The 25580-nt window shown below is 35.0% G+C and overlaps 1 protein-coding gene across 2 annotated transcripts; it reads right to left on the reverse strand.

Annotated features, from left to right (window-relative positions):
- Nucleotides 1–676: 676 nt before the first annotated feature.
- On the reverse strand, nucleotides 677–24996 carry KIF27 (kinesin family member 27). 2 transcript variants are annotated; one of them, XM_062600131.1, is made up of 17 exons: nucleotides 24617–24996; nucleotides 21838–22038; nucleotides 19528–20498; nucleotides 16478–16621; nucleotides 13627–13833; nucleotides 12909–13081; nucleotides 12370–12503; nucleotides 11706–11861; nucleotides 10509–10714; nucleotides 9450–9647; nucleotides 8999–9112; nucleotides 8198–8374; nucleotides 7357–7572; nucleotides 6117–6323; nucleotides 5092–5290; nucleotides 4456–4620; nucleotides 677–2793 (listed from the first exon to the last, which is right to left on the reverse strand). In XM_062600131.1, exons 1-17 carry the CDS (start codon nucleotides 24924–24926, stop codon nucleotides 2330–2332), a joined length of 4242 nt encoding a protein of 1413 aa, XP_062456115.1. In that variant the 5' UTR covers nucleotides 24927–24996; the 3' UTR covers nucleotides 677–2329. The 2 variants fall into 2 exon arrangements, with proteins under 2 accessions (XP_062456115.1, XP_062456116.1); XM_062600132.1 differs by lacking the exons at nucleotides 21838–22038; nucleotides 24617–24996 and adding an exon at nucleotides 21167–21228.
- Between the last annotated feature and the right edge of the window lie 584 nt (nucleotides 24997–25580).

Raw genomic sequence — 25580 nt, forward strand, 5'->3', positions numbered from 1 at the left:
TGGTTGGGAGAGGTGGCTGAGTTTTACCTAAAAACTGTGACTCTGCGAGTGACACAACAGAAACTGTAATTAGAGAAAACCTGAATGATCTCCGTTTTACATATTTTCTAAGATTGCCTCTCCTTAAATACGGCTACTAAAATATTTTTTCTCCGCTTCAATAAACAGAGATAAATATATTTATCTGTCTTAACATGAGATGACATTTCAGTTATGTCTGGAAAGGGATATTCACGGCATAGGGAATGTAAAGTGAAAAAAATGACTACATTTTTGATCACACTAGTATTTCTTACTGTAATATTTTACTGATCTTTGAATAACTTACTTGCAGTACCACAGGTACAGAAACCTCCAAAACATCAACTAATACCTGTTACTGATCAGGTTCTTCTTTCCTACATTTTAATTCTGCATCTGTAAAGAGCACGTTTAATTTCTGCAAACTTCAAAGCAAGAACACATATTTTACAGAGTATTATGTGATACATGCAAATGTACGGCATTATCTTAGGATAAATGCTTTCAACGATTCTTTCACATAATACTGAAATGTAATAAATAATGGAAGTACATATTAAAATATATTGTTTATTGTTTTCTGATTACAAACATTAAGTGAATAATAAATACAGTAATATTAAACTTAATTTTAGTAGAATTCACAGTTGTTACTTATATCACAGTAAAAGATTATGCAAACAAAAAGATCCTAAATCCTTATCTCACACTTCTGCGAATAACAGGGAAAAACTTAAGTGTAACTGTGGAAGATAAAATCGTTTGACAGGTAAAATGGTTTAGCAATCTGATTATAAAATGTTTCACAGTCTACTCAAAATATTAAAATATGCCACAGGACAATAGGCCCATTGATCATGCTGTAACAAGATCTCTTGATGTGAGCAAATTTATTCTGTGCTTGCAGCATAGAAAAATACTTTTTTTAAAAAAAACTACAGCCACACACTCTATACACAAGGCCTTGCCTAAATAATATCAGAAGGTAGTCTTAGTTCACAACATGAAAATTTCCTTTGCTAAGCACATCTAGAAATCCAAGACATTATTTTCAAACATGACTGCTTAGTCTAAATAAAACTAACCTTACTTTCAAATGGGCCAATTATCTCTTGAAAAAGGCCACTTTTTGCATAGGAAACAATTATGGATAGAAGTGTTAAACTCACTCAAGTTCGGACATTCTCGACTCTGTCTTCAAGTTTGTACAACTACTAATTAGCTTATCCTTCTCAGCAGTCACTGTCCTCCTACAAAAAGATTGCCTTTCATTCTGAACTCATTAGCAACAACAATGAAACAATAAACCAAGATATATGTGCAGTATTTACTCTGAAACAGATATGCAATGCAAGAAAATAATTCGTATTTATTCTAAATAAAAGGACATGAATAATTAGTACAAAGAAATAAAGAATACATTGGTCCATCTGTCTGACCCAAAAGCTGCTGAATTTGGTCCAGTATTCTCCTACTGTAGTAGACAAATAAACATGCTTTTGGTCAACCCAACATCATGGGTTGTCTAAGTACAATTCTTAGCCTCAGAAACACTCCAGCAAACAAAAACAAAAAGTGAAATAAGTAATTGTCCTAATTTCACTTATTTTGCACAAAAAGTTTACTTTGTAAAAAACTATTAAATAATTAAGACTTTTGGCTCATAGAGTAAGACTCTTAAATAAGAGTAATTAAACACTATTTTAAAAAGAGTAAGTACTTCATGTTCCTTCTCAGGAGCAAGCTTAGCTTTAGATACCAATTTTGATCTCAAGCATGTCTTGTATAAAACGTATTATTAAAAAAAATGAAAAAAAATACAGAAGTCAGTCATTACTAAGCAACAGTCTGGCAACTACATTTTCTATCTATGTATGCAAATAAATTAAATAGTTATAACTTCTGAGTGAAAATCTAATTCCAGAAAACCTGAATTACACAGTTCGTTTTCTGGAAAATACAAACACTTTTTGAAATTGCTGCAAAAAACTCCCCAACCAATACAAATAATTTCCTTAGGGATGAAAGGCATTTGTATATGCCTTTATATATAGATACATACATATGCCTGTATATACATATACATATTTATATATACAGATGCCTGTAGATACTGTGCCAGTTAAAATATATCTCCAATTTACCAAAACCATCTGAGCATAGCAAACATTTAATGACAATAGTGTTTGTAATAACTAAAGAACACTTAACTAATTCATTCATGACTGCTCGTTAAGAGAGATATGAACAAAGAAATCTAATACAATTGCTCAAGTTGCAAGTGCTATTAAAATGCAATGAACAGCAATTATATCTTACTAACACTAGACTTTTTGTCCATTTCAATGGAGTCTGGAGCAATAAAACTGATACCAACTCCAAGACTTGAGCGCCTCAAAGATAATTCAGAAGGAGGGATATGACGTAGCTCTCGGCGAGATAGTTTTACTGGAGTTACTCCTTGAAACTGTGCTATGGTCTCTCTTCTCTGGTTGACAGAGAGTAGTTGAGAATGAGATTTTGAAGGCTGTGCTTCATCTGTTCCCATTTTGTCATCACTACCACTTGACAAACATATTTTGTTACATCCAACTTCTGAAACATCTTCTCCAAGCTTGCACGAATTCAGCTGTACTCTTAAAGCATTTGTTCTGTCTGTTTCTTTTGTTTTCCCTGGTTGACTATTGGTTTCAGGGTTAGATGTCCACTTGAATTCTTCAGAAGCAACTTCTGCTTCATCTTGACCAAGTGCCTTACTACAAACACCATGATCTAAAATAAAATTTACCAAGAGATAAATAGCTAAGTTACAATCCTTATGATTACCTGCCTTCAAGAAAAGTTAAGTAGTAAGCATAGTTTTTACAACTTCAGTAAACTGTAGTGTGAAAGTGGTCAAAAATAATCACTTCACATTTTGTCCCTCTTGTTAAAAGGTCTGTCATTCACAAAAACGTCAAGGCGATTAGCTGTTTCTTTTCTCTAACTAGAAGCTTGTAACAAGCTTCATCATTCTAACTTGTGGTATATCCCAATAAGCAATCTTACACCAACAGACCCAAAACATAGTCAGCTTAATTGTTCATATTTTCAAAAGCAGTCATGTAATTATGCAAGCAAAACACAACAGTTCTGCAAATATGACTATAATATACATGTAGAGCTTTTATGAAGGTCAGCAATCAATTATCAAAAGTGTTTTATTCTGTTGTGTGAAAGCATGACTCAAAGTGCATTCAAAAGGAATATAAATGAAATAGTGATACAAAAAAGTAGAGCACTTACAACTCCTACCAAAGTACGCATTTGAGAAAGTTGAAAATGCACAGGCATCTTTTCCCTTCTATTCTTTGCCACATTTTGCCTAAAATTAGCATTTCCCTGTGGGGAAACAGGTCCTGAGCTACATGCTTCTTTGTATACTAGATACAGAATAATCTTTCCCATGCTTATTTAGAACCCAGCCTCTAGAATATTCATGTTCACCAGAGAATAGTGTACTTCATAGTAATGAACTTTTGGCTCATTATCCTGCCTAGAGGGCAGGACTGAGGGGCAGATGTGTGATCAGCACCTACATGTCTGAAGCATGGCACTGCCCAGATTGGAAAGAAACAGAAGTATCCAGTGGGAGGAAGAACCAGTCTTGCTGAGCCTCAAAAAGAAATACAGAGCCAAGAGCGCTTAATTGCACGTGAGGTGATGGTGGTGGCACTGAGAGGTGTGAGAACGAAAAGAGTGGCAAAAGTTGAACCTTTCTTTCCCCTTCCCTATCAGAACAGCTTTATTATAAGTTTGAATTTTGCTAGTAGGACAGAGAGCAAATAGGAACTTATAAGGATTGCTGATCCTTAAAAGCACAGAAGCACATTAGAAAGTTTCTGTTTTTACTACAGCTGTCTAAATCCTCTGTTTTAACTCTAGTAAGGAATAAATTTTTAGTCACTGAAAACATGGAACTCTTCACTGATAATCTCCCAATGCAAAACTTCCATGAAATCAAATGCTGAGAGCAACGTTCAGTTAATTTTGTTTTTTAAACCACTACTACACATCCAGAAGAGCCCAAACAGCCCAACACCTACAGTGGCACACTACAATGCTGTCAGTTACAATGTCATACAGAGCCTTTCAGATTGTAAAAATCCTTTCTCTTAACCATAACAATTACACATTATAACTGCTCAAATTATGTGAGAATCCAAAGAAAACAGAACAAGAATTTAAATCATTATTGTATCACAGATTGTTGAGATGACAAACAAATGCTGTCTTTCATTTGAAAAAGAGGGAAGATGTTAATTAACTCTTCCCAGAGAAGACACAGTGCTGTAAAAAAAAAAGTTTTTATAACTATCTGATACATTCTGTGTATAATCATACTTCAAATCATCTACTGACAATTGCACAAATATTTTAAGATAATATACTTACATTTAGTGGGTGCCAGTAATTGATTGGATGAATCTCCAATGAGCTCTTTCAATTTCTTCTTCAGTTCTCTGCTGGTTTTCTTATAGAAAAATAAGTCTTTTTCCAGTTGCTGGACTTTTACATCATATCCTTTCAAGGCTTCTGCAATACCTTCACCATCTTGTTCTTTGACAAGTAAAATTAGTTTTAGAATGAAATATGCATTGTTTTTTTATATGCCAAAAATCAAGCTTCCAAACCAGACAATCTGTATCTTGATGACAGTTTGCTTGCAGTATATATGTTTTATCTACTGTGACATAGGATCAAAAAAAGCCATGTCTATCCTGCTTGTCAATTTTAGTAAGAATATTTATAAGGTCAAGATCAACAAGGCTTTTATCTTTCAACTTCTTTTACTAACAGCAAGATGATTATGAAAATAGGACATTTCCAACACTGTTTCTAAAAACACTGTTTTTTATAGACACCTTGCACCTGTTCCTCAGCATCCTATATGACACCAGAATTAGTGACAAAATGTATCTCTGTACTTCATGTAATATTATTAAATGTCTTTTTTCAGTTGAAATACACTATTTCTTTGCAGTGACTAAATATAATATTTGCTGTGCAATCCTCCACAGAAGCAAATACCTTTGAAATGATGCAGTATTAGTTGTAGTTTTTGCTCGTGTTCTTTGTGTTGTAGGGTCAGCTGTCTGTCACACTGCAGCTTGATGTGTTCAAGTGCAGATTCTAATTCACGTATTGCGTTTTCTTGGTCTATGACCTTCATTTCCTGTTCTTCAGTCTGCAGTTGTAATTTACGTTCAGACTCACGTAGGCCAACAATCTTAAGAAAAAAATATACTTCTGATTTATCAAGCCATTTTAATAAAGGCTTTACAGTTCTGCTTGTAGATTAATGCATGCAAAAGCAATGATCTCTGTAAGCCTTAAGCATTGACTGGAAACAGACTTGCCTGCAGTGTGTCCACACTTCAGAAACAAACACTTGTTAAAGGTTTATTTTAATCACAAGGACTAGTGGATTTTTTTGATGTTTTTAATATCATGACCGGAATTTAACTGATACAGTAGCGTCACCCTGATTGTGGAAAACTTAAAACTTGCATAGCACAGACAGCTTGTTCCCAAGATCCTCCAGGTTCACTCGAAGTCAAAAAAACACACTATGTTCTTTTTCATTTTTATGTTTACTGATGTGATCACAATTCTTCAGTATGTGGCTGTAAAAACTGCAGGCAGTATTTGCAAAAGATTTTTATATTTGGAGTGGGAAGGGGAAGGGAAGAGAGGTTAAAAAAAAAAAAAAAAGGAGCACTAGCCTGAGCTTTATGAAGCCTACATTTGGGAAGAATTTCAGTTTGCAGTAGTATGTAAATACGTTACTGCTCCAAAAATTAGCAACATAGAAGACTGAAAAAGAGCAAGGAAATCCCCAAATTAGCTGCACCTTATAAGCTACTGACCTCAAAACAAGATACACAAATTTAATATATAAGTATCCTACTTAACATAAATATTCCAGATATCCAGAGCAACGTTGAATGAATACAACCTGAGCAGCCTTTCACTGAAAACCTATTAAATTGATTTTTAATTCTTGATACCACTTCAACAACAGGATAAAATATTATTCATAAGTGAAAACAAACCTTGTTGAAATATTTCAAAAGGATGGCTCTGAGTTCAGCAGCAGACAGGGAAACTAGTTTTCCTATTACATTATCCTCACTTTGCAAGAGAATCTGAGAAGAGGACCTAAGCAAGTGCTGGCGTCTCTGAATACTTTCGTTCTTGTAATCAATGGCAGCCTCCAAGGCTTCAATTCCTTCTTCCAGCTGGAAAAGGACATGTTCTTCCTACAGAGAAGCATAAGAGTGAGATCTTTAAAAAATGTGCAAATCAATATTCTAAGACATTTAGTAACTTCATTCTCCAGAATGAAACTACTATGAAAAGCAAGACAATTGATAATAGTATAGATGTTGGAATGGGAAAAGAAAGAGGGAGAGTAAAAATGTAGGGTATTTCTCCTCCCCCCCTTTTTTGCCATGGTAGATTTCCATTTTACAGAGGTCATTCAAATGGTTCATCACTGCAAAAGTAGACGTTATACTTTCCTTTTTACCCTTCCCTCCCTCCCCACAGTCCAACTACAATTTTTCTGTTATGCTAAGTTTCTGCAGGATTAATTGATAAAGGTCACTAAAGAGTGTAGTGACCATAACTTGTACAGGAAAATTGCAGAAATGCATGGCCTGAGGCTCTACAGAGGGCTCTAAGGAGTGAAGCAAGGAGGCTCCTTTTGGCACCTGCAAATTATTGGATCAGCTCAGCCACATCCTTATACTACTTCAAGACCTAGAAAAAAATCTGTGCAATCTATATGAACTTAGTACATCTTTAACTTGATTATACTAATCAATGAAAATGTGGACCATACAGGCAATATAGGTTATTTTCACTGTAAAAATGTGAAGGCCTTCAGGTAAGGATTGATTTCCAGAAAATCCAATGAAAAAAAAATCAAGGGGCCTCACTATTAAAACACAGCAATGTATATTCTATCCTGACATGAAAATATCTGCACAGCATAAACTGATCAAAGTCTACAGTTTCCTTATTTCTGATTATGTGGTCCTTAGAGGCAGTGGAATTTGTTAAGGCACTAGCTAAATTAAGTCCCTTTGAATATAAATGTTGTTAGCTAGCATCTAAGTAGTGTTACTGCAGTATTCTAACATTGCTGCAATAAACAAACAAACAAAAAAAACCCCTCAGTTTCTTTGTTCTAGCTTACCTAGTATTTAGAGACAGTTTAGGTTATAATTAGAATGAGTTATTACTCAACAGTACCTTAAAACTATATTTATCTCAGAGGTGCTTACTTACTTCAGCTGATAACACTTTACCATCTTTCAGCTTCTCATCTACACTGTTTTTCCTTCTGAGCAGCTGATCTCTTTCCTTCTGTAGAACCTGAATTTTTTCCAAAATGTCTTGCTTATCTTCAGTGGTGCTATCCTGAAGCTGCATACCTTTATCACTCAGCTCCTGATCCAGCATACTTAAGCGAGTAGATAATTTCATGCTATCTTTGTTTAAAGCCTAAGGAAAAAAAAAAACAAAAAAGAACTAACAGATATTACACTCCTTCCAGAAGGAGGACATCTTCTGCACATCTACTGCACATCTTGCAGTGAAAGACCTGTCTGCATCTTGCACAGAGACTCCAATTCACTGAGTAGATAGCTATCAAAAAATTGCTATATACTTGAAGAAAGAAAACAAAGGGAGACACAACATCAATTTTCTACACACAAAAAGTTAAATAATGAGTTAGTCATCACAAGTGACAATGATACTTTTAATTTCTATTGAAGATTGATACTAAATATAAACAATGAAAATGTTTTGCCTGTGTTCCCTAGTTTGCCAAAGGACCAAGTCATTCTTAGGTATCATATAATCCAATATTCTGCAATAAGATATCACTAGAATTCAGATTTTTTTTTTGTTTTGTTGTCAGAATTTTGGGAAGGTGAGGTGGATAAACATAATTATTCTATATTATTCACATGGAAGTGTTGATTTGCTCAAGCCACTCTTAACTCAGTGGCAGTGCTAGAGACATGGTCAGATGGCTTCAGCCTGTTCTGCTGCATGGTTCCCTGCTGCCCTAGTCTTTCAGTTACCACAACTGTAGTCAGTTTCACAGTGTTTCTTAGATCACCTGGCTAGATCTTAGTTTCTTAATTTCAAGGTGGCTTTTCTCTTGTATTAATGTTTCTTTCTTGGTTACAATAGCTTCTCTTTTCTTTAAATCTTCTTCCAGTTCTTTTAACTGTTGGTGCTGTTGAAGAATTCTTTCCATTTCTTCATCCAGCCATTTCTTTTGGTCTTCTAATTTCTAAAATGTAGACAGAAATCCAGAGAACATTAACTAGCACCTGAGTTTGGAATTTTATAATTATATTTTTTTAAAAAAAAGCCTTTTTAATCTTTTGCAATTTCTTTTTCCCTTAAAGATTTTTGATAACTCATGGAGCTCCCATATTCCAGTATCCAAATTCAGAAAAACACAGTTAACACCATCATAGAGGACATCTCTAACTCTGTTAAGAATGATCAAAACCATACAAAACCTGTCACTTATATCAATGAAGAGGAAAAAACAAACAAACAAGAACAACAACGAAAAAACAGACCTTGAAACATTTGTAACAGAGCTCATCAGGATCACTCTCAAACCCACCACGTAACCAAATCCATGTAATTCTCAGGTCTCTGAACCAGCATCTTTGACAATTCATATGAAGACAATCAAACCTGCTACTGCCTCCTCCTCCTCTTCATTCAATAAGAATGCAAGGGCTTCTTGATAATAGTCCCAGTTTTTGTTACAGTGAAAAGAAAACAAAACTACCATGGGATATCTTCTTCCAAACACCTTACAGAGATAACTAAAGACAGAGGAAGAATCTTTTTGTTTTTTCCTTTCACAGCTGAAACAGATTTGGAATAGATTACCTACCTGTATCTTCTGTAAAGTTCCTGCTGAGGTGTTTTTCTTCTTTTTAAATGCAGCAATCTCTTCATCTTTAAGTTTAAGAATTTTCTGTTGTTGCTCCATCTTTAGCTGAAGGTCCTATAAAAAAATATATCCTGGTTTAATCAGTCTGGCTTTTTTTTTCCTCAACTTATTTAATGTCAGAGTCCACCCAGTGTATATTCTGAAATACTGACCTTAAATTTATCCGTAAAATTGCAATTCAGGTTTAGACATCAAGTAATAAAGAGTCTGAAGAGAAAGGCAAACTGAGAAGATGTATGTGAAAATATTTATACACAATTTCTTTAATACACTTTTCAGGAAAGGCATTACTTTATGGAAATTCTGGCAGTATATTTCACTGCCTTTGGGAAAACAGAAGCAAAATTGGCTGATCTCATTCTCTGTCATAAAGAAACAAAAAGAATCTTACTTTAATTTGTTGTTGGTCCCGCTGAATCTCTGCCTCTAAGAGCTTCTTTGTTTCAGTCTCTTCACGTAATCTTTTCTGTAGCTGAGTTTGCTGATGCTTCATCTGAGCCACATTCTGTTCTAGTTCTATTGCTCGTCTTTCACTTTGGTTAGATAATGAAACCAGGGTCTTAGTGTCCTGCTTCTTTTTCTGTAAGGTCTGAAAGTTCACAGCAAAATTCTTCATTTTACTGAACTAGAGTCAGCAAGGCTTATTAACTATTGCCCAAATAATCACTAATTATTTCTATGGCTTCTGAATCATCTGGTGAAGTAAGTATTGGCAGAATTAATCTCAAGCACTGTGAAAAGGCACGGGTACAATTTGAGCCTGACATTACATGCAAGCTAGTGAAGTCTTCCAAAATTCATACCTCTGGAAAATGTTACACAAAGACATAAATGGAGCCAGGATGTCCTTGCCACTGCTGGTACTCAGCTGAAGCTGGTAAACCACTTAGCTCTTCTCACATGGTATTTATCCGAGCTTACTGTTCTACAAGCGAGGCATAGAGCACCTAAGCTGGCCTCACATCAGAACTGAAGTGTAGCAGAGCTTCAAGCATGACATCAGCACCACACAAAATGACTATATTAGGCCTGGTCTAACAAACATATCATCCCAAACAATCTTGAGAATTTGCTTAGAGCTGGAATTCATATAGCAATTTCATAAACGGCAACTTTATTCATGGCAGGTAATGAAAAAAACCACCACCAACAAAAACCCCCTTAAAAATGTCTCCTTGTGTAGGTTTTTCTACATACAATGATTTATGACCATCTTATGTTATCTACTCTTTCTTTGTTGCTTAGCTACCAATAAAATACTCTATGTATCTAACCACCTGTATTTTAAAAAGCATTGTGAGTATAATGATACTAAGTTTTCCATGACATACTTCACTCCAGTCATCTACAATTGTGTAAAACTAGTGAGGGTTTTACAGGGAGAACATTAAAATTTCGAAGGTACTAGCAGGACAGGGATTTGTAAATCCTAATTGTAGGTCAAAAATACCTGCACTTTCAACTTAGCTGCATCCATCTTCTTCCGAAACTCCTTCTGTAACTTGGCTTTCTCAGCAATGTCTCTCAGCTCCTTACTCTCCAACTCTTGAAGCTGCTTTTGTGTTTCAGCAAGTTCCATTTTGGCCTGCTCAGATTCTTGCTCCAGTTTCGTTATTTTTAAAGAATATTGCCTGCTTACAGACTGAGCATCCTTACCTTAAAGACATCATATCCAAATAGTTTAAAACCAGGTACAGCAGGATAATCAACTGAAATGTAATACTTAAAGAGCTGAATTATTACTTATTTCACTCTGCTTGAACTAACAGATTCTAAGACATTTTCCAACCATAAATGAACATACAGTTCACACTTCATAGGAGTCTACAACTGAATTCTAGAGCACCAAATAAAATGAAATTCTTCCACTCAAATTTTGTCAAAATATTTCCTCTATATTTTATAAATGCTTCCCTTTTCCAGAAGGGTATATTGTTTACTTATTACTCAACTTTCAGGTGGATAATCAGTGAACAACTTTGGATCGGATGACTACCCTCTGATTTGTCTAGTTTGTGCTGTCTTTCTCATAGTTAGATTTATGGGGGCATAGAGTTTTTCTCAATGCCGAAAGGCAGTCCCAAAGGAATGTATGTAGAGAAGAAGGGTGTAATTCCAGGGGCTGACTGGAGAGATCTTCATCATAAGCTAGCCTCTGGCAGATATGAAAATACTAAACTAGGTGTGTAAGGGATGTAGGCTAACAGAGACATTAGTCTTTGATCTCATCAGCTCCTAATTCCTGCTTCTCTGCTGCGGTGCTAGAAATGTGTACAATCCCAGCAGTGTTGTATCTTCTCTCCTATCCCAAATACCATGTGATGGACATATGTTGATGGAAAGACCTGTACCACTAAATACATATGAAGAATTACAAGACTGGTAGAAAAAAGCAGTAATGAGCAAAGCACACAAAATAACACACACATCTGCACATCACTGTAGTCCCTAATCCAAGTTTACTGCCTTGAATGCTATCCTAGCAAATAATTCATAAAAAATGTGAATCTGTATGTTATTAGAAGTCTTCTAGCACAAGGTAATTACATAAAAACTGAGACATGCAGAATTTCAGAAGTACTGTCTTCTTTTGCCTTATTTATTTCTGAATATCTTCATTTTCATGTGCCTTACAGTAGCCAGTTACCTGTTTTTACTAATTCCTTAATAAGTTCCTCTTTCATTTTGATATTAAGTGCAAGTTCTCTCATTTTTCGCTTGGCTTCAGTGAGTCTCAATTCTGCATTCTTTAACTTCTGCATGTTATAAACATGACTCTTCTGGAGGCTGTCCATCTCTTCACCTTGCAAGAAAACATGGCAATAGTGAGATGAAAGGTCTGGAATACATTCTGTATCCAAAGGACAGTGCTCTGGAACACTCTATGTGTACATACACAAGTAGCGCAAGGAGTCTTTTCCTGCTATCTGTATAAAAGATAGTAGTTCTACCCAGGGAAATAAGGATGGCATTCATTAGCATTCCAAGACCCTGTGTAGGAGGAAGAATATTATTTAAACAATTTCAGTGCATTTCTGATAAAATAATACTATTTATTTTCTTTCCATGAAGGAGTGTTAAATGTTTTTATCTGAACACCTCCAATGTGTAGCTGATAATATTATTTAAACATTAAGGTCACTGATGCAGTTTCAGGAAAAAAAATCTCAATTCTAGGATAGCTACAAAAAACTCAATTATTGTTGTTTTAAATGCCCATATTTGGATGGGAAAAATAATTAAATGTGACAATCGCTTTCTTGTGTATTCTGATAATATAATATACTTTCCTCTCATAACTTCCATTTTACCTGTGATTGTGTCAGTCGGTAGCGCAGATTTGTCATAAGAACTAGGCTTGTCTACTTGACACCTCGTATCACTTAGGTCAATGGGAAAGCAGAGAGAAGCCTGTTTTCGGGTCCATGTACGGTTTATAGAACGCCTAAATAAGAATGAAAAACTTGCTACATTCCAAAACATACAGAGATTTTTTTCTTTTAAGATTATGTACAGTTGCATGAATTTAACACAGAAGAATCTCATAGTGAGAAAACTCACATGAGCATTTTTAATTTCCATTTTTTCCCCTATATCTTATTGTTAGATTCTGGCCTCAAAACAAGGATCATGCACTATTTAATAAATCAAAAGCTGTGTCCTGACACACCAGTCACTGATAGTTTATGAAATTTGTCTTGCATTATGCCAAATTGTTCTCATAAGTTTAGCATAGTAACATCATAAATGGCATCCTAATATAGCAAAATTAGGCAGTAATACTACATTTGATATACATATGTGTATAAAAACAAAGCAATAAAAAACTTTAAAGAACAAAAAAAATTACTTAAATGAGGTTTTCTTTTCATTCTCTGCATTTCCTTCTTCATCGCTATGATCAGATAGATTACAATGAAGTACTTCATCCTGATCTTCTATGTAGCTCAGCATCATCTGGCTGCGAGCACGGAATCCTGCCATCACCCGAGCCAGGGAGTAGGCAGGGGGGCTGGTATACACCTGCCAAAAAGCACCCCAGAAAAAGGTGGGAAAAATCACTTGTAACAGTTTAGCAATTCTTCACTGATTTTTCAAAACTATTTCAGTTTGAAAGTGTCACTACCTGAGCTTGCAAGCAAGGGTTTTCTACAAAACTTCCGAATATCTTTGTAACACAAGTTTTTGAGAGAGCTTAGAGAACTTCTTCCAAATGCCAAAAAAGGCACTGTTAGCAACTCATTACCAAAATGTATTCAATGCGTCAGTACAGGATAATCATTCATTTTTGCTAACATTTCATATTTGAACCCTCAGAAGATTAACAAACAAAAAATAAAACACAGAAAAGGTAACAGTTTTATCATTGTAAGTGATAAATTTGCACAGAACATTTTGGATTATCGCAGGATAACGTGTGCAACAAATTAGAAAGTAATTTTCTAGTGTCTTCAATGGGAAACTAACAGGTAACAAAGCCACCATAATTTCTCATGTCAAGTCTAATTCTCTAACTTTAATCATTACTAAATAAAGGAGAGAATTGTTAACATTTGGGCAGCCCTTACCTTTCGTGTGTCTGGCCCTGAAGATGGATGAAGGGAGCAGAGTAGACTCTTTGTGAGTGGGACACTGTATGGCCGCCTTGTAAATGCCACAACAGCTGGTCCATCTCCATAAGCACTAGGGAAGTCTGAAGTTTTCATAACCGTAAACTTCTCTAATTTGTCTTTTAGCTGATCAATAAGGATTTGCTGTTCCACCATTTTCTCATTCTCAAAGGAAGAACAAAACACAAACCAGAACTGCTGTTGATCATCAGCTCTCCATCACGTTCATCTTTCCTAAATTCATTACCAAGATCATGAATCTTGTATATCACTCATCAACCCTAAATTCTTTTGCAGTGAACAAACATGCAAACTCTCCAACAAAATAAAAATTCTATGACATACCATTTTAACTAATATATCCACCCAAACTCTCACAAATATTTTGAAGGGTTTTTTTTCCTAGAAAGGCCTATACTAGGTTAGTTACTTTAGCTTATCTAGGCATCTAGTGAGAAGCAGACAACATTATTTTCAGCCTGTGCTTGCTTTATTTCTCTGTGTTTATGGGGGAATAACATAGGAATTCAGTACAAAATATTTAAATGGAACACATGGTCTAAGTCGAAATAACTGAACATGTACAAAGGCTTCCTCTTTGAGCAATCTCACTTCAAATATTCTTAGTGTTAGTAAGCAAACATATGCAACTACTTGCATGATTCCAGAATCCCGTGTATTAGGTACTGCTTCTACTCAGCCTCGACTTCAATATATTAGTTTGGAGAATTTGTCTATCTGCCCTTCCTACAGCACTCTCTATATTACTCAAAATTACGTATCTTCCAGAAATTGATCTTTAACATCAAGGTTATACCCATTTTCAATCCCCTTCATTACTTTCACTTCTTTTCAGAGTACTTCTAATATCTGGCCTACCAACAACAGAAAATAAGCAATATAGCTGTGACAGTCAACTGAAAGTATTTAATGAAAGATATTTTGCATTCTCCTACTCTGAATCATATATTTTTCTTTCATCCTTTACATCTTGCTTTTTGAGACTGCAAGTTCTATTTGAATAACAGAATCATAGAATCAGTAAGGTTGGAAGGGACCTCTGGAGATCATCTAGTCCAACCCCCCTGCTCAGCAGGGTCACCTAGAGCATGCTAGACAGGGTTGCATCCAGGCGGGCCATGAAGATCTCCAGAGAAGGAGACTCCACAACCTCTCTGGGCAACCTGGTCCAGTGCTCCATCACTCTCACAGGGAAAAAATTCCCCCTCATGTTCAGGCAGAGCTTCCTGTGGTTCAGTTTGTGCCTGTTGCCTCTTGTCCTGTCATATGAGACAGAAGCACACAGAAAATGCCTTGAAAATTGACCTTTTATTGGAATACAATACATATGTATGCAATACAATATCCTTTTGTCATAGGGAGTAGAATATGTATGTAAAACTTTATATTTTTGGTAGCACTAAAAGCCAACTGCAGGGATCCCCCCTGCAGTCTTCAACTCTTCATCTTCTGTCTTGCACAGACAACCCCATAGTACAATAGCAGTTACATAAATACTAGGTAACAAATGTTTACATGTATACGTAGATGTTACTTTTGTGATTCTGATCCTATCATGTGTCAGTAAATTACTTGTTCCTGTGAATGCCATGTCAAACTATTTGACACAAGCATTTACTTTTAATTTCCCTAGTTATTTTCATTTAAGTTTTTCAATAAAGGGGGCAGTTCAGTGGATTAAGTACAAAACTGGTGCCTGAGAAGTTTAAAGCTCTTCTCCCATCTCTGATACTGAAGTGATTGGGACTTTTACCAAGTCTTTTACTCACTGTGTGACTGTTTCTGTTCCTTACCTTGACCTTGTATATTACAAAATATAGATCAGGAGCATCATCTTAGTGTAAAAACCTGACACTATGTTGTATAGGAAAACAAAACAAAACTAGCCAGAGATGACAGAAAAGAAAGAAAAGGACAGAGGGAAGAAAAATGCAATGAGCAGTATACTTACTTTTCAATCAACAATGACTCTCCTCAAGTCATCAGCAAAGGAGGAAAAAAGAGAAAAAGTAAAATAAGGAGAAGAGTACTAGCTAGCCATGTTTATGCTGTTTTCTTCAAAAGAATGAGACGATATTATGTCCATCGTCCATGTGATATGCAACAGCAGCTACTCCACTTATGATCTTGTGTATCTTTGAATACTACATACTAACTGCCCATCACCATTTCATGACCAAACAAGTGATCTACATAGGCAAAAGCCAAGCAGTTTCCACTATGTTACTCAGCTTCCTATAATGGTAATGCTCAAAAACCTAGGACAAAATCCTGCCTTACAAAGTCAAAAGGCAACAAATTTTTATTCTCATGCTTACTAAGGCTATAACAAAACATATTTCTATAGAGTTTCTCAATTAAAGCATTCTATAGGATCTTTAGAATCCTTCAGAGGCTTTCCAAATCTCAATTAAGGAACAATCCTGAAACAACCTAGAAACAAAAGACACAACGAGGGTGTGTGTGTTAAGCATAGAGAGGTTAAATGATTTGCCTAATACCATACAAGAAGGCTGTGGCACACTTAGGCTGGTATACAAACATTATGAATCATTGTCTTTTGCTTTGTGCACTAGATAAACCCAACTCATTACATGATACAGTTTTTGATTCAGACAAAATGCCTAAAAGATTGCTGGATACTAATATCAAAAAACCAAACAAAAAAACCCAAAAAACAAACACAAAAAAACAAAATGTAAAACCGGTCTTGAAATAATGAATACATTCAGGCATACATCTCATTTCCACCATTCTTCCACAGTGATATGTACCAGAGGAAAAATACCTGTAATCTGTTTGTTTCTTGAGCTTCTTTTAAAGATTCCAGATGTTCTTCATTCTCTTGTAGTAACGTCTTTATTTGATTCTGCAGTACCTTCAGCTCATGATCCTTCTGGCTAAATATTTCTTCGTCCATAACTAAAGCCTGCTAGATAATAAAAGGACAGTTCAGCTGGGAAGAGGGGACAGTATTATTCTTACAACTGAAAAAAAGAAATCATTCATTTGGGATGAAAACATGTGGTCAGAACTACAGAGTTCTGAAGTGTGCATGGCAAATTCTCCAAGTGTTTGTGCACTGTTTCTACTAATTATTTTTTCACGTCTCTGTTTCACCTATTGATTTCCTTCTGACAAGTTTCTTTCTCCCACAGAAAAAAAAAATAAACCCACAATGAATGCTCCAGAATAAAGTGGGTGTGTAAATACAGTTATTTTCTTTATAATGTGCTGTGAGACATAGCCATACGGTCTCAACATCAAGAATAGTACACTTCTCAAAATGAAGAAATAAAGATGGCTTCCCACATCTGCAACTCAGGTGACTGTCTAAAGAGACCATAAGATGACTGTAAAAGCCAAATGCAAAGTATGGAAGTATCACCTCACTGGATAAAGCTGTACAACTAGCTCACCTGCACCTTTCTACCAAGATGAGATAAATCTTAACAGCTTTTAAGAATGCATTCAAGAACCTGATGTTTCTTTAGACAGCAAAACCTTGTCCAAAGTCTATGTACCAATCCAATGCTTTGTTTCTATTAAACTTAGCAGACATTTGTATCCTGCCTCATATTGCTACTACATTATCATTCAGAGCTGAGCCAACTACAGAAAAAAAGAAAGGAAAATACAGGCCAGTAGTAAAAAAAACTTGTGCAGATGTTAGCATGATGACAGCATGGGGTAGGATGCAGTGATATGAAGTAAGCAGCACACTGTCCATTTCTTTCTTCTTGACCTTATGCAGTTGGCTTCTGGAAATTAGTATTTCGGTATGCAACACATGGAGCTACACCAAAACAATACATACTAAACTAGACAATATTGATCTTTAAATGAAAACAGTGAACTCATCATTTGTCACATGCAAATATTTTAGTTAACTTTTACTAGAGAAGAAGACATCTCCTCCCAAGATATCATTTACATGAATGTACCCTTCTGTAGGAAACCCAGGAACTCATATCAAACAAAAATACAGATGGCACAGTCTGAATTATTTATGTGATAAGTAAAATGCAACATGAGTATGTACTTGCAACTAAGCACTGTAAAACAATAGTTTCCTAGCCTTTGCTGGCTCACAAGAACAACAGTAAGCAAGCAATATATTTGGCAACATAAATACATTATTTCTGCTTACTCTGTTGGCCACAGTTTTTCATATTGGCAATAGAAACATTAGAGGGAGGGATCAGCCAAACTAAGAACTATTGCTGAAGAAGTATTTATTTTAATGTATATAACTAAGTATCAGAATATATGCGCTCAGTATTTTTTATTTCATGTAAGACAGCACCATCCACGTAATGATACATGGTAACAAGAAAAAAAAGGAAAAAAAAAAGTGTTTACACACAAGAATAGGTCCACTGTTTGATATTAAATTCAATGGCCCAGCTATAAGGCCAGTTTATCAGTCTTTCAGTCTTTATTGCTCTAACCATCTGTTCCTGGTTACTGACGGCATACTGACCTAGGGGACCTTTCAATTTAACCTAGTTCTTGCACTCTTTTGAACCTTGGAATCAGAGGCTTAAAATACAGAAATTTAGAATGACAGGAACCAAGAACAGAATATTAAAAAGGAATTAAAGAGAAGACAGAATTTATATATGCAATTGCCTGATAACAGTCTACATGTTTATCAGAATTTGGTGTGCAAATTGCAAAACAAGATGATGCTACAAAATTCTGATTTGTTGGAGCACAGCCTCCTTCAGTAACAAGATGCTTAGTTTATGAATATATCCAATAAAAATCATCTTTTCATCAGAACTTCATTCAAGTTCTAGTTACAAACCAGAATTTCAACTTTAAAAAATATTTTTCATTTGAGGCTCTGTTTATTGTATGTTTTAATATCTGCAGTATTTAGGATGTTTTGTTATTCATAGTCAACATTTTAGCTCAGTATATGCAAGACATACACTTTCTAAACATACATGGGGATGTCCCTATGAAGAATTATGTATTTGATCATGTTTCAATTCTGTGAGGAGACATTATCATGCTTGAGAAGGCTGAGAGCTCTTCTCCACATAGATCATCATCTGGCACTATTATGTGCTGTCTGAGAAAGCTATTTCAGAGTTACCAGCAGGAGCAGATCTTCATGAGAGCTGCGTGCTAGGAAACCCATATCTTGTTTTCAAATCCTCACCTCAGCTGGAAAACTGTAAAGAAGCATGATGGCACCAAGAAAGAAGTTGATATATAACTCAGAAACAAGTGTTAGAAAAAGTGGTAAGAAACAGAAATCTGTAAATAGTTTAGAAACTCAGTAAGCTAAAGGCCTGATAATGAAAAGGAGAATGTTCATGGCAGAAACACTGCAGAAACACTGCTGAAGAAATATAGGCTAGGAAAATCTGATTTAATAACATGAGAAAAGATACCTGCAACCTTGTAATACTATGAACTTAACTCATCAGTTATCTGTAAGTGCACTGACAGCAGCAGAATATCTGCATTGTAATTACACTGGTAATGCTTCTGATAGACTAATTTGCTGACAGGACTTAAAAAAATTTCTGAGTTCAAAGGACAACTGGAACTACCATAGTCTAAAATCAAAAAACCTAACAGAAGGCAACAGCTCAATCTCACAGAATCATCTTACAAATTACTAGCCAAAGTATGTCATTTATCTCTACTATGATGAAGGTGATACTTCAGTCACCCATTCAAGTAAAATTATGTGCCAAAGGAGCAGGCAAACAGCAGTGTTCAAGATAGCACAAAAATGAATGTAAGAGTTAGTAGACAGTCATTTCATGGAATGTTTATTTAATAATTAAATATTTATTTAAATTATCACTTTATAATTACCTGGCATTTTTTTAGTTCCCTCTTTAGCTGAAGAATTGTGATGTGATAGGGCTCTTCTTGGTTGATTCCAGTCCCAATACCAATCTGCTGCATGGCGAGTTCTTCCTTCCTTACTTCTTGTACCATGGCGATCCAGCTCTGCAACCTGTCCTGCTGACTTCTTTTTAAGCTAACATCCTCCTTCAAATCAATCAGGAATGGGAAGACTTCATCTAGGCAATTTCTATAATGGAAGCACTTGACCTGAAGCTGGGTGAGATGCTCTTCAAGCAAACTTATTCGAGTCCTTTCTTGATTCAAGTCTTGTGAACCCTGATTAGCATGATTACTAACTTGTTGATTCTGCAAAGCTTCTCGAAGCAATTTGATTTCAAGTTCCATTTCATCAATCCGGTCTTGATCAGGGTTGTAGTTTACAACTGGTTTATTTCTAATATTCTTGGCTCTGTTGGCATATTTGAGAGAATTCAAAGATTCATCAAAATCTGATGAGGATGGACTTATACATGTTATCATGACAGTCTTGGCATTTCCTCCAAGGGAGTCTTTCAGAATACGAGTGATTTTAGCATCCCTGTATGGAATATGCATGCTTTTTCTCTTTGGGTCTCCAAGTGCACTGATGACATTTCCCAAGGCCAACAAACCAGTATTGATTTGAATGGATTCTTTGAACCGTTCACCAGTATTTCCAGTCTTTGTTACCCTCTCTGATCCTGCCAAATCCACAAAATGGAACTTTGAAGCAATCATACGAATGGATTTCCAAGATGAATTTTGTGCATCATCAGTATTTTTCTGAGACTCTGCAGATTGTTTCTGACAAATATTGATGGTAAAAATGGCATGAGATCGACTGGAGTGCTCATTCATTTGTGTTGTACCTGTGTGACGAGCTGCATTGCCACCTTCCAACAGGCTAATCACTTCATCTGCGCATTCAACTTGGTATTCCTTGGCACCAACAATCACTTCAAACACCAAATGAAAGAAATGAAGAATAGTAACCCTAAACTCTTAGCAAAAGTTTACAGCAATTATGAATAGTCAATCCAGAACTATGAACTAGAGAAAGAGAGAAGCCTGCAGTATTATGAGCTCACAGCACATAAAGGAAAATAAAACATCAAAATGTGAAAAGCATGAGGTACAGCACATCTGAAACCTGTGGATATTTAATATATCGGTGTACCATGCTAAAGCTTTTGGAACAAATAACAATTAAGCATAATAAACAGCTTTTAGCCACATGCAATTTGCAATCTAGTGCGATCTAGGAAAAGTATGAGCAATCTCAGCTTAAAGGGTATTCTTCCAGCGGGGGGAAAAAAAAGGAGGGGGGGGGAAGTAAAGTTTACAGTAGTTTAGGAATGATTCCTAAGCTCTGGTAAGAACACAAATCTCATTTTGCATTATTCAAGTAGCAGGGCCTTCTGGGCAGTTACTTCTTATTTGAATAATCTAATAATGTGGAAGGTGCAATGAGTATTTCTATCAGCATGTTTTTTGTCTATACTTTTAACAAAGAATTGAAAGATCTTGCCCTAGCAGGTACATGATCTACTGAAGCTGACTGAAACCATACTGAAAAAGAGCACAGTTTAAAACATATTGCTGGATCATGAAGCAATGATATTACCTTCAGGTTTCGCACTGAGTAAATGTACATCAGTACCTTCTTCCACCTACAGACAAGAAAGCTGTGCCAGCTCAATGCAACAGAATATTACTGTTTTAAACAAACAGAACAATTTGAAAATAAAGAATAAAGAAAAAAAATATCCAGATCTCACAGTTTCAGAGTAAAATATTTCTGTGGGGGATTCTTCTGGCATTTGCCTGTAGTGCACAGAAGGACTATGGGATAAGTGTTAATTTCAAAGCTTCCAAAAAAATACCAGATGTTCTCCTTTCTCCCACACATTTAATATGGAAATAGTGGGCAGATATTCACACTATAAATGGCTTAACCATTATAATTTTTAAGTGAGAAACGGAGTTTCAATTTTGAAATACTTATTCAGGTGAACAATCACATTTATGTCATTGTGTTTTTAGGAAGAATTTGCAGAAACTTAACTGTATTTCTACCTTATCTGTAGACATTTCCATTGAATATCTGTATCATTCACAAGTGTCAAAAAACAAGGCTGCTTCAAATCACCTAGGCTAAACTTAGTATTTTCTGAAAACAGAAATTTTTTTAGTGTTAGTAATCAGTAAGTTCAAGAGAAGGCAAGAATAATCTGTGTTTGAGCACCCAAATGACAAAGGAAACTAAATGCATGAGTTATAGAGCTGATACCCTACCTGTATTTCCTTTTTCATCTTCTCGGATATGTAAATCTTTCACAGAGGTCTCCAACTCCAATAAATCTCGAAGTTCTTCCTTGTAAACCTCTATATATGATACTTTCACACTGAAATCAATGTTATGTTTTTCAGAGATATGCTGAAATAACTCCTGAATAGCCCTTGGGATTATGCCTTTTTCATCTTCTGCAACTGATGCTAAAGAATAAACAAAGATATCACAGAAGCTGCAGTCACTACCACAGAAATTACAAAGGCTGAAGATAAGAGACAGAAGTCTGTGAAGTTTATTACTCAATATACTAAGGAATCTGAAGTGTTCAGTGTTTCCAGTGATTTATGTAAATATTTGCATATCTGAAAATCAGAGTTATTTGTTTGCATACATTAATAGGATTCAAAGTTAAGTTCTGAATAATTTTAGGTTAGATTCCCAAAAACAGGAAAAATATGGAGTTTGCTTTAACCCTATGCTGTTCAGAGGATATTCTTCGTTCCAAATCATTATGTATAGTAACAATATGTATAGTTTCTAAACTAAGGTTTAGAAAGAATACCTCCAAGTTTCACTTAAGTACAGTAATGACCATTAGTAATTTGGTGAAACAAGATTTATGGCCACTGTTTATAATAATTTCCTATTTTTTCAAACTACATATGGATCACTAATGCCTTACTTTGCTTTTTTTAAAATACTCAGCACAGGGCAATGTTTCCACAAATAGCTTTTGTGAGAGGATATCAAGTATCTTTCTTCTTCTTACCAAGGAAACAAAGAGTTACTCACAACTAACTCTGAATTTAAGAAATATACATGAAAAAGCTAAAGCAGCTGAGTTTTGAACAGTCATATATTGTGGCATCCACTACCTAAATAATTTAGCTAACAATGGTACTTACAAGAATATTAAATAACTACTGCTAGAGGAAAGACAGCATAAAGTTAGAACAACAGGCAGAATTAAATATAAAGAAAATGTTAATATCTACCAAGAGATTTACAATAATCTACTTATATCCACTTAGAAGACTTAAATCATAAATAAAAATACCGTAAAACAATTTGGTATCTCCTGTGATTATTATAAATACTACCTTAAAATGCAGACATTATATCAAAGAAAGGAAATCTAATATTCAAACAGTTAATTTTAAAACTTGACCTGAAATCAAATATTACAGTCACAGATAATCCAAAGGATTGTGCATACTGTGGAATAACAAAGATTACCCATTGAAATACTGGTATATAAAAAGAAACAAACAGTCTAATGTAAAATACTGAACCACAAAGAAGTATATTACAGTTTTATTCCTGTGAGAATTCCTGCCTTGACACCAAACTTAAAGCAAATTACATTTTGATATTCTGATAGTTGCAAGATAAGGTCTGAAGTAACTAGTAGAGGTGCTATTTAAATTGCTAGATTTGGCAAAATATAGTACAGTGACATTATCATAAATCAAGATTCTTATCTGTTATATTACTAAAAATCAGAATCTGGTCCTAATTGTAAAACTAGTTAAAAGCATTTCCTTTTATCAGCCATCAAGTCCTCTTAGGTAGAGCAGAAGTCAGATTCATAGATAAGTCAAGATACCTGAACAATATTACCTTCTTCTATTCATCTTGCATAGATATGACACTAACATAGAACTTTACTGCATTCTGTGGGTACCAGACTAAGAGAAAATTGAATTAGTTAAAATCATGCTGACAAAAATGAAAGAAATAGTATTATTTTAAATGTACTAGCACATTAACAATAATATTTCAAATCCTTTATGTAGAAACAGAATATAAAATTTTCAGATATGAAAACTCAGACTTTCAAAAGTTATCACAATCCATAGCCTACAGCAATATTAATCAAATAGGGGATTGGTCTGGGGGAGAGATGGAAATGATGACACAGACTATTTTGAGGAGGATAAAGAGACCAAGAAAAATCTAGTCAGCCTCTGTCTGTCTCCTGGTCTCTTTCTTATCCCTCTAAACAGAAGAAACTGTTACACTTCTGCAGATCAGAGGGAAGAGGACCCAAAGCTTATGAAACAGGACTTTGTAGAAAGGCAGAAAGCAAAATACATACATGCAAAAGCTACCAAGGTTTTCTGCAAAGTATTACAGAGAAGAGTTACCCAATCTAAGGTATTTGAGAATTAATAGCTTGGAAATACCAAGTTAATTAAATAGAACAGCTTCATATACTCACTTTTTAAAAAGTGAAATTTAAATATGAAGTTAGTTTCTTTGCCATGCTCTCAAAAAGTTGCATGCTAATATGGAAAATGTGAAAGAGCACTTTATAAATTTTATTTTTCTCAGATATCTTTGCTGTAGCCTAAATTGTGGAAAAATCTCTGTTTAGAATTGCTCAATTACAAAGTAAACTTTAGAAGCATATTTTTACCATACTTTTTTTCCATTAATCCTTAAAAATTATTTTATTAGCAGCACAATGCTTAGATGTCTTACTGATGCACTCTATGGAAATTACTAGACTACAGAGAGCTGTACAAAAATTCTCTGTTCTGAGTAGGGCCAACAGAATTACTGAAAGTCAGTAAAGGGGAAAGCTAAACAGGAAATCAAAGGAAAAAAATACACAAAGAAAAAGCCAGAGATAATTCGATCTAGACACCGAAAATTATTCAAAATATAATTGCTGAGCGAAATTATTTTAAAACTGCAGAATCATCTATGTATTAAATAGAGGTAAACAAATAGACCAATTACAAGCCACAACAACAAAATAAACTTTCTACTACCTACCAATGTGACCTCCTCCAATGGTATAGGTCTTCCCAGAACCCGTCTGCCCATAAGCAAATACTGTAGCATTATATCCCTCAGTCAAAGACACTACAAGAGGCTTAATACAAGTTGTATATACTTCTTCTTGGGTTGAATTTTTGCCAAATACAAAATCAAAAGTGAAGACACGATCTTTTCCAATGATAATTTGTTGTGTATTTGGGACTAATCTCACACACACTTGATGATTATGAAGAACTTCCTTAGAAAGAAGAGGCCTGATTCGTACTGCAACTTTAACTGGGATCTCCTCCATACCAGATTCCATCTCCGTGTTCCTCACTCAGTATTCAGGGAACCATTAACAAATCTTTTATGATTCCTGTCTTCACCTCATTCTCAGTTGTATGAAACTAAAAAAAAAAAAAAAAAAAAAAAAAAAAAAAAAAAAAAAGTTTTCTGAGTTAAAAATTAATTTCCTGCTGAAACACAAAGTTCAAGAATCCGCTAAAAAAAAAATATGTGAACACAACTACACTGTGAAAAATAACTGTGGTATAAAATCAGCTACATCAGTAACTGTGATATCAATTTATAAACTAATTTTATCTCCATTTGCTTCTAAGATGACATACTTAACCTGAACTCAGAGAGTCACCTTATCTTCCATTTGAACATAATGCAGTCAGGAGAAGCAACAATACCATAAGAGTTTGTTAATAAGCTTTGTTGATTAAACATATACCTGAATGAATCCACTTATTTTTCCACAGCAGCATTCATGCTGCACAGGCAACAGAGATCAGTGAAACAAAACATTTTTCTCTCCAAATTGTATGTACATACACATACATACACACAAACACACTTTAAAACTCTCTTCTACTTAAGAAAGACCAAGCAGTTCAAACTCAGCAAGCACAAAGCAGGCACTTGTGCTGCCTATTGAGGATTTAAATACACCTAATTATTACACATTTGC

The sequence above is a fragment of the Rhea pennata genome, chromosome Z (assembly GCF_028389875.1).
Source record: "Rhea pennata isolate bPtePen1 chromosome Z, bPtePen1.pri, whole genome shotgun sequence".
NCBI classification, from domain to species: domain Eukaryota; kingdom Metazoa; phylum Chordata; class Aves; order Rheiformes; family Rheidae; genus Rhea; species Rhea pennata.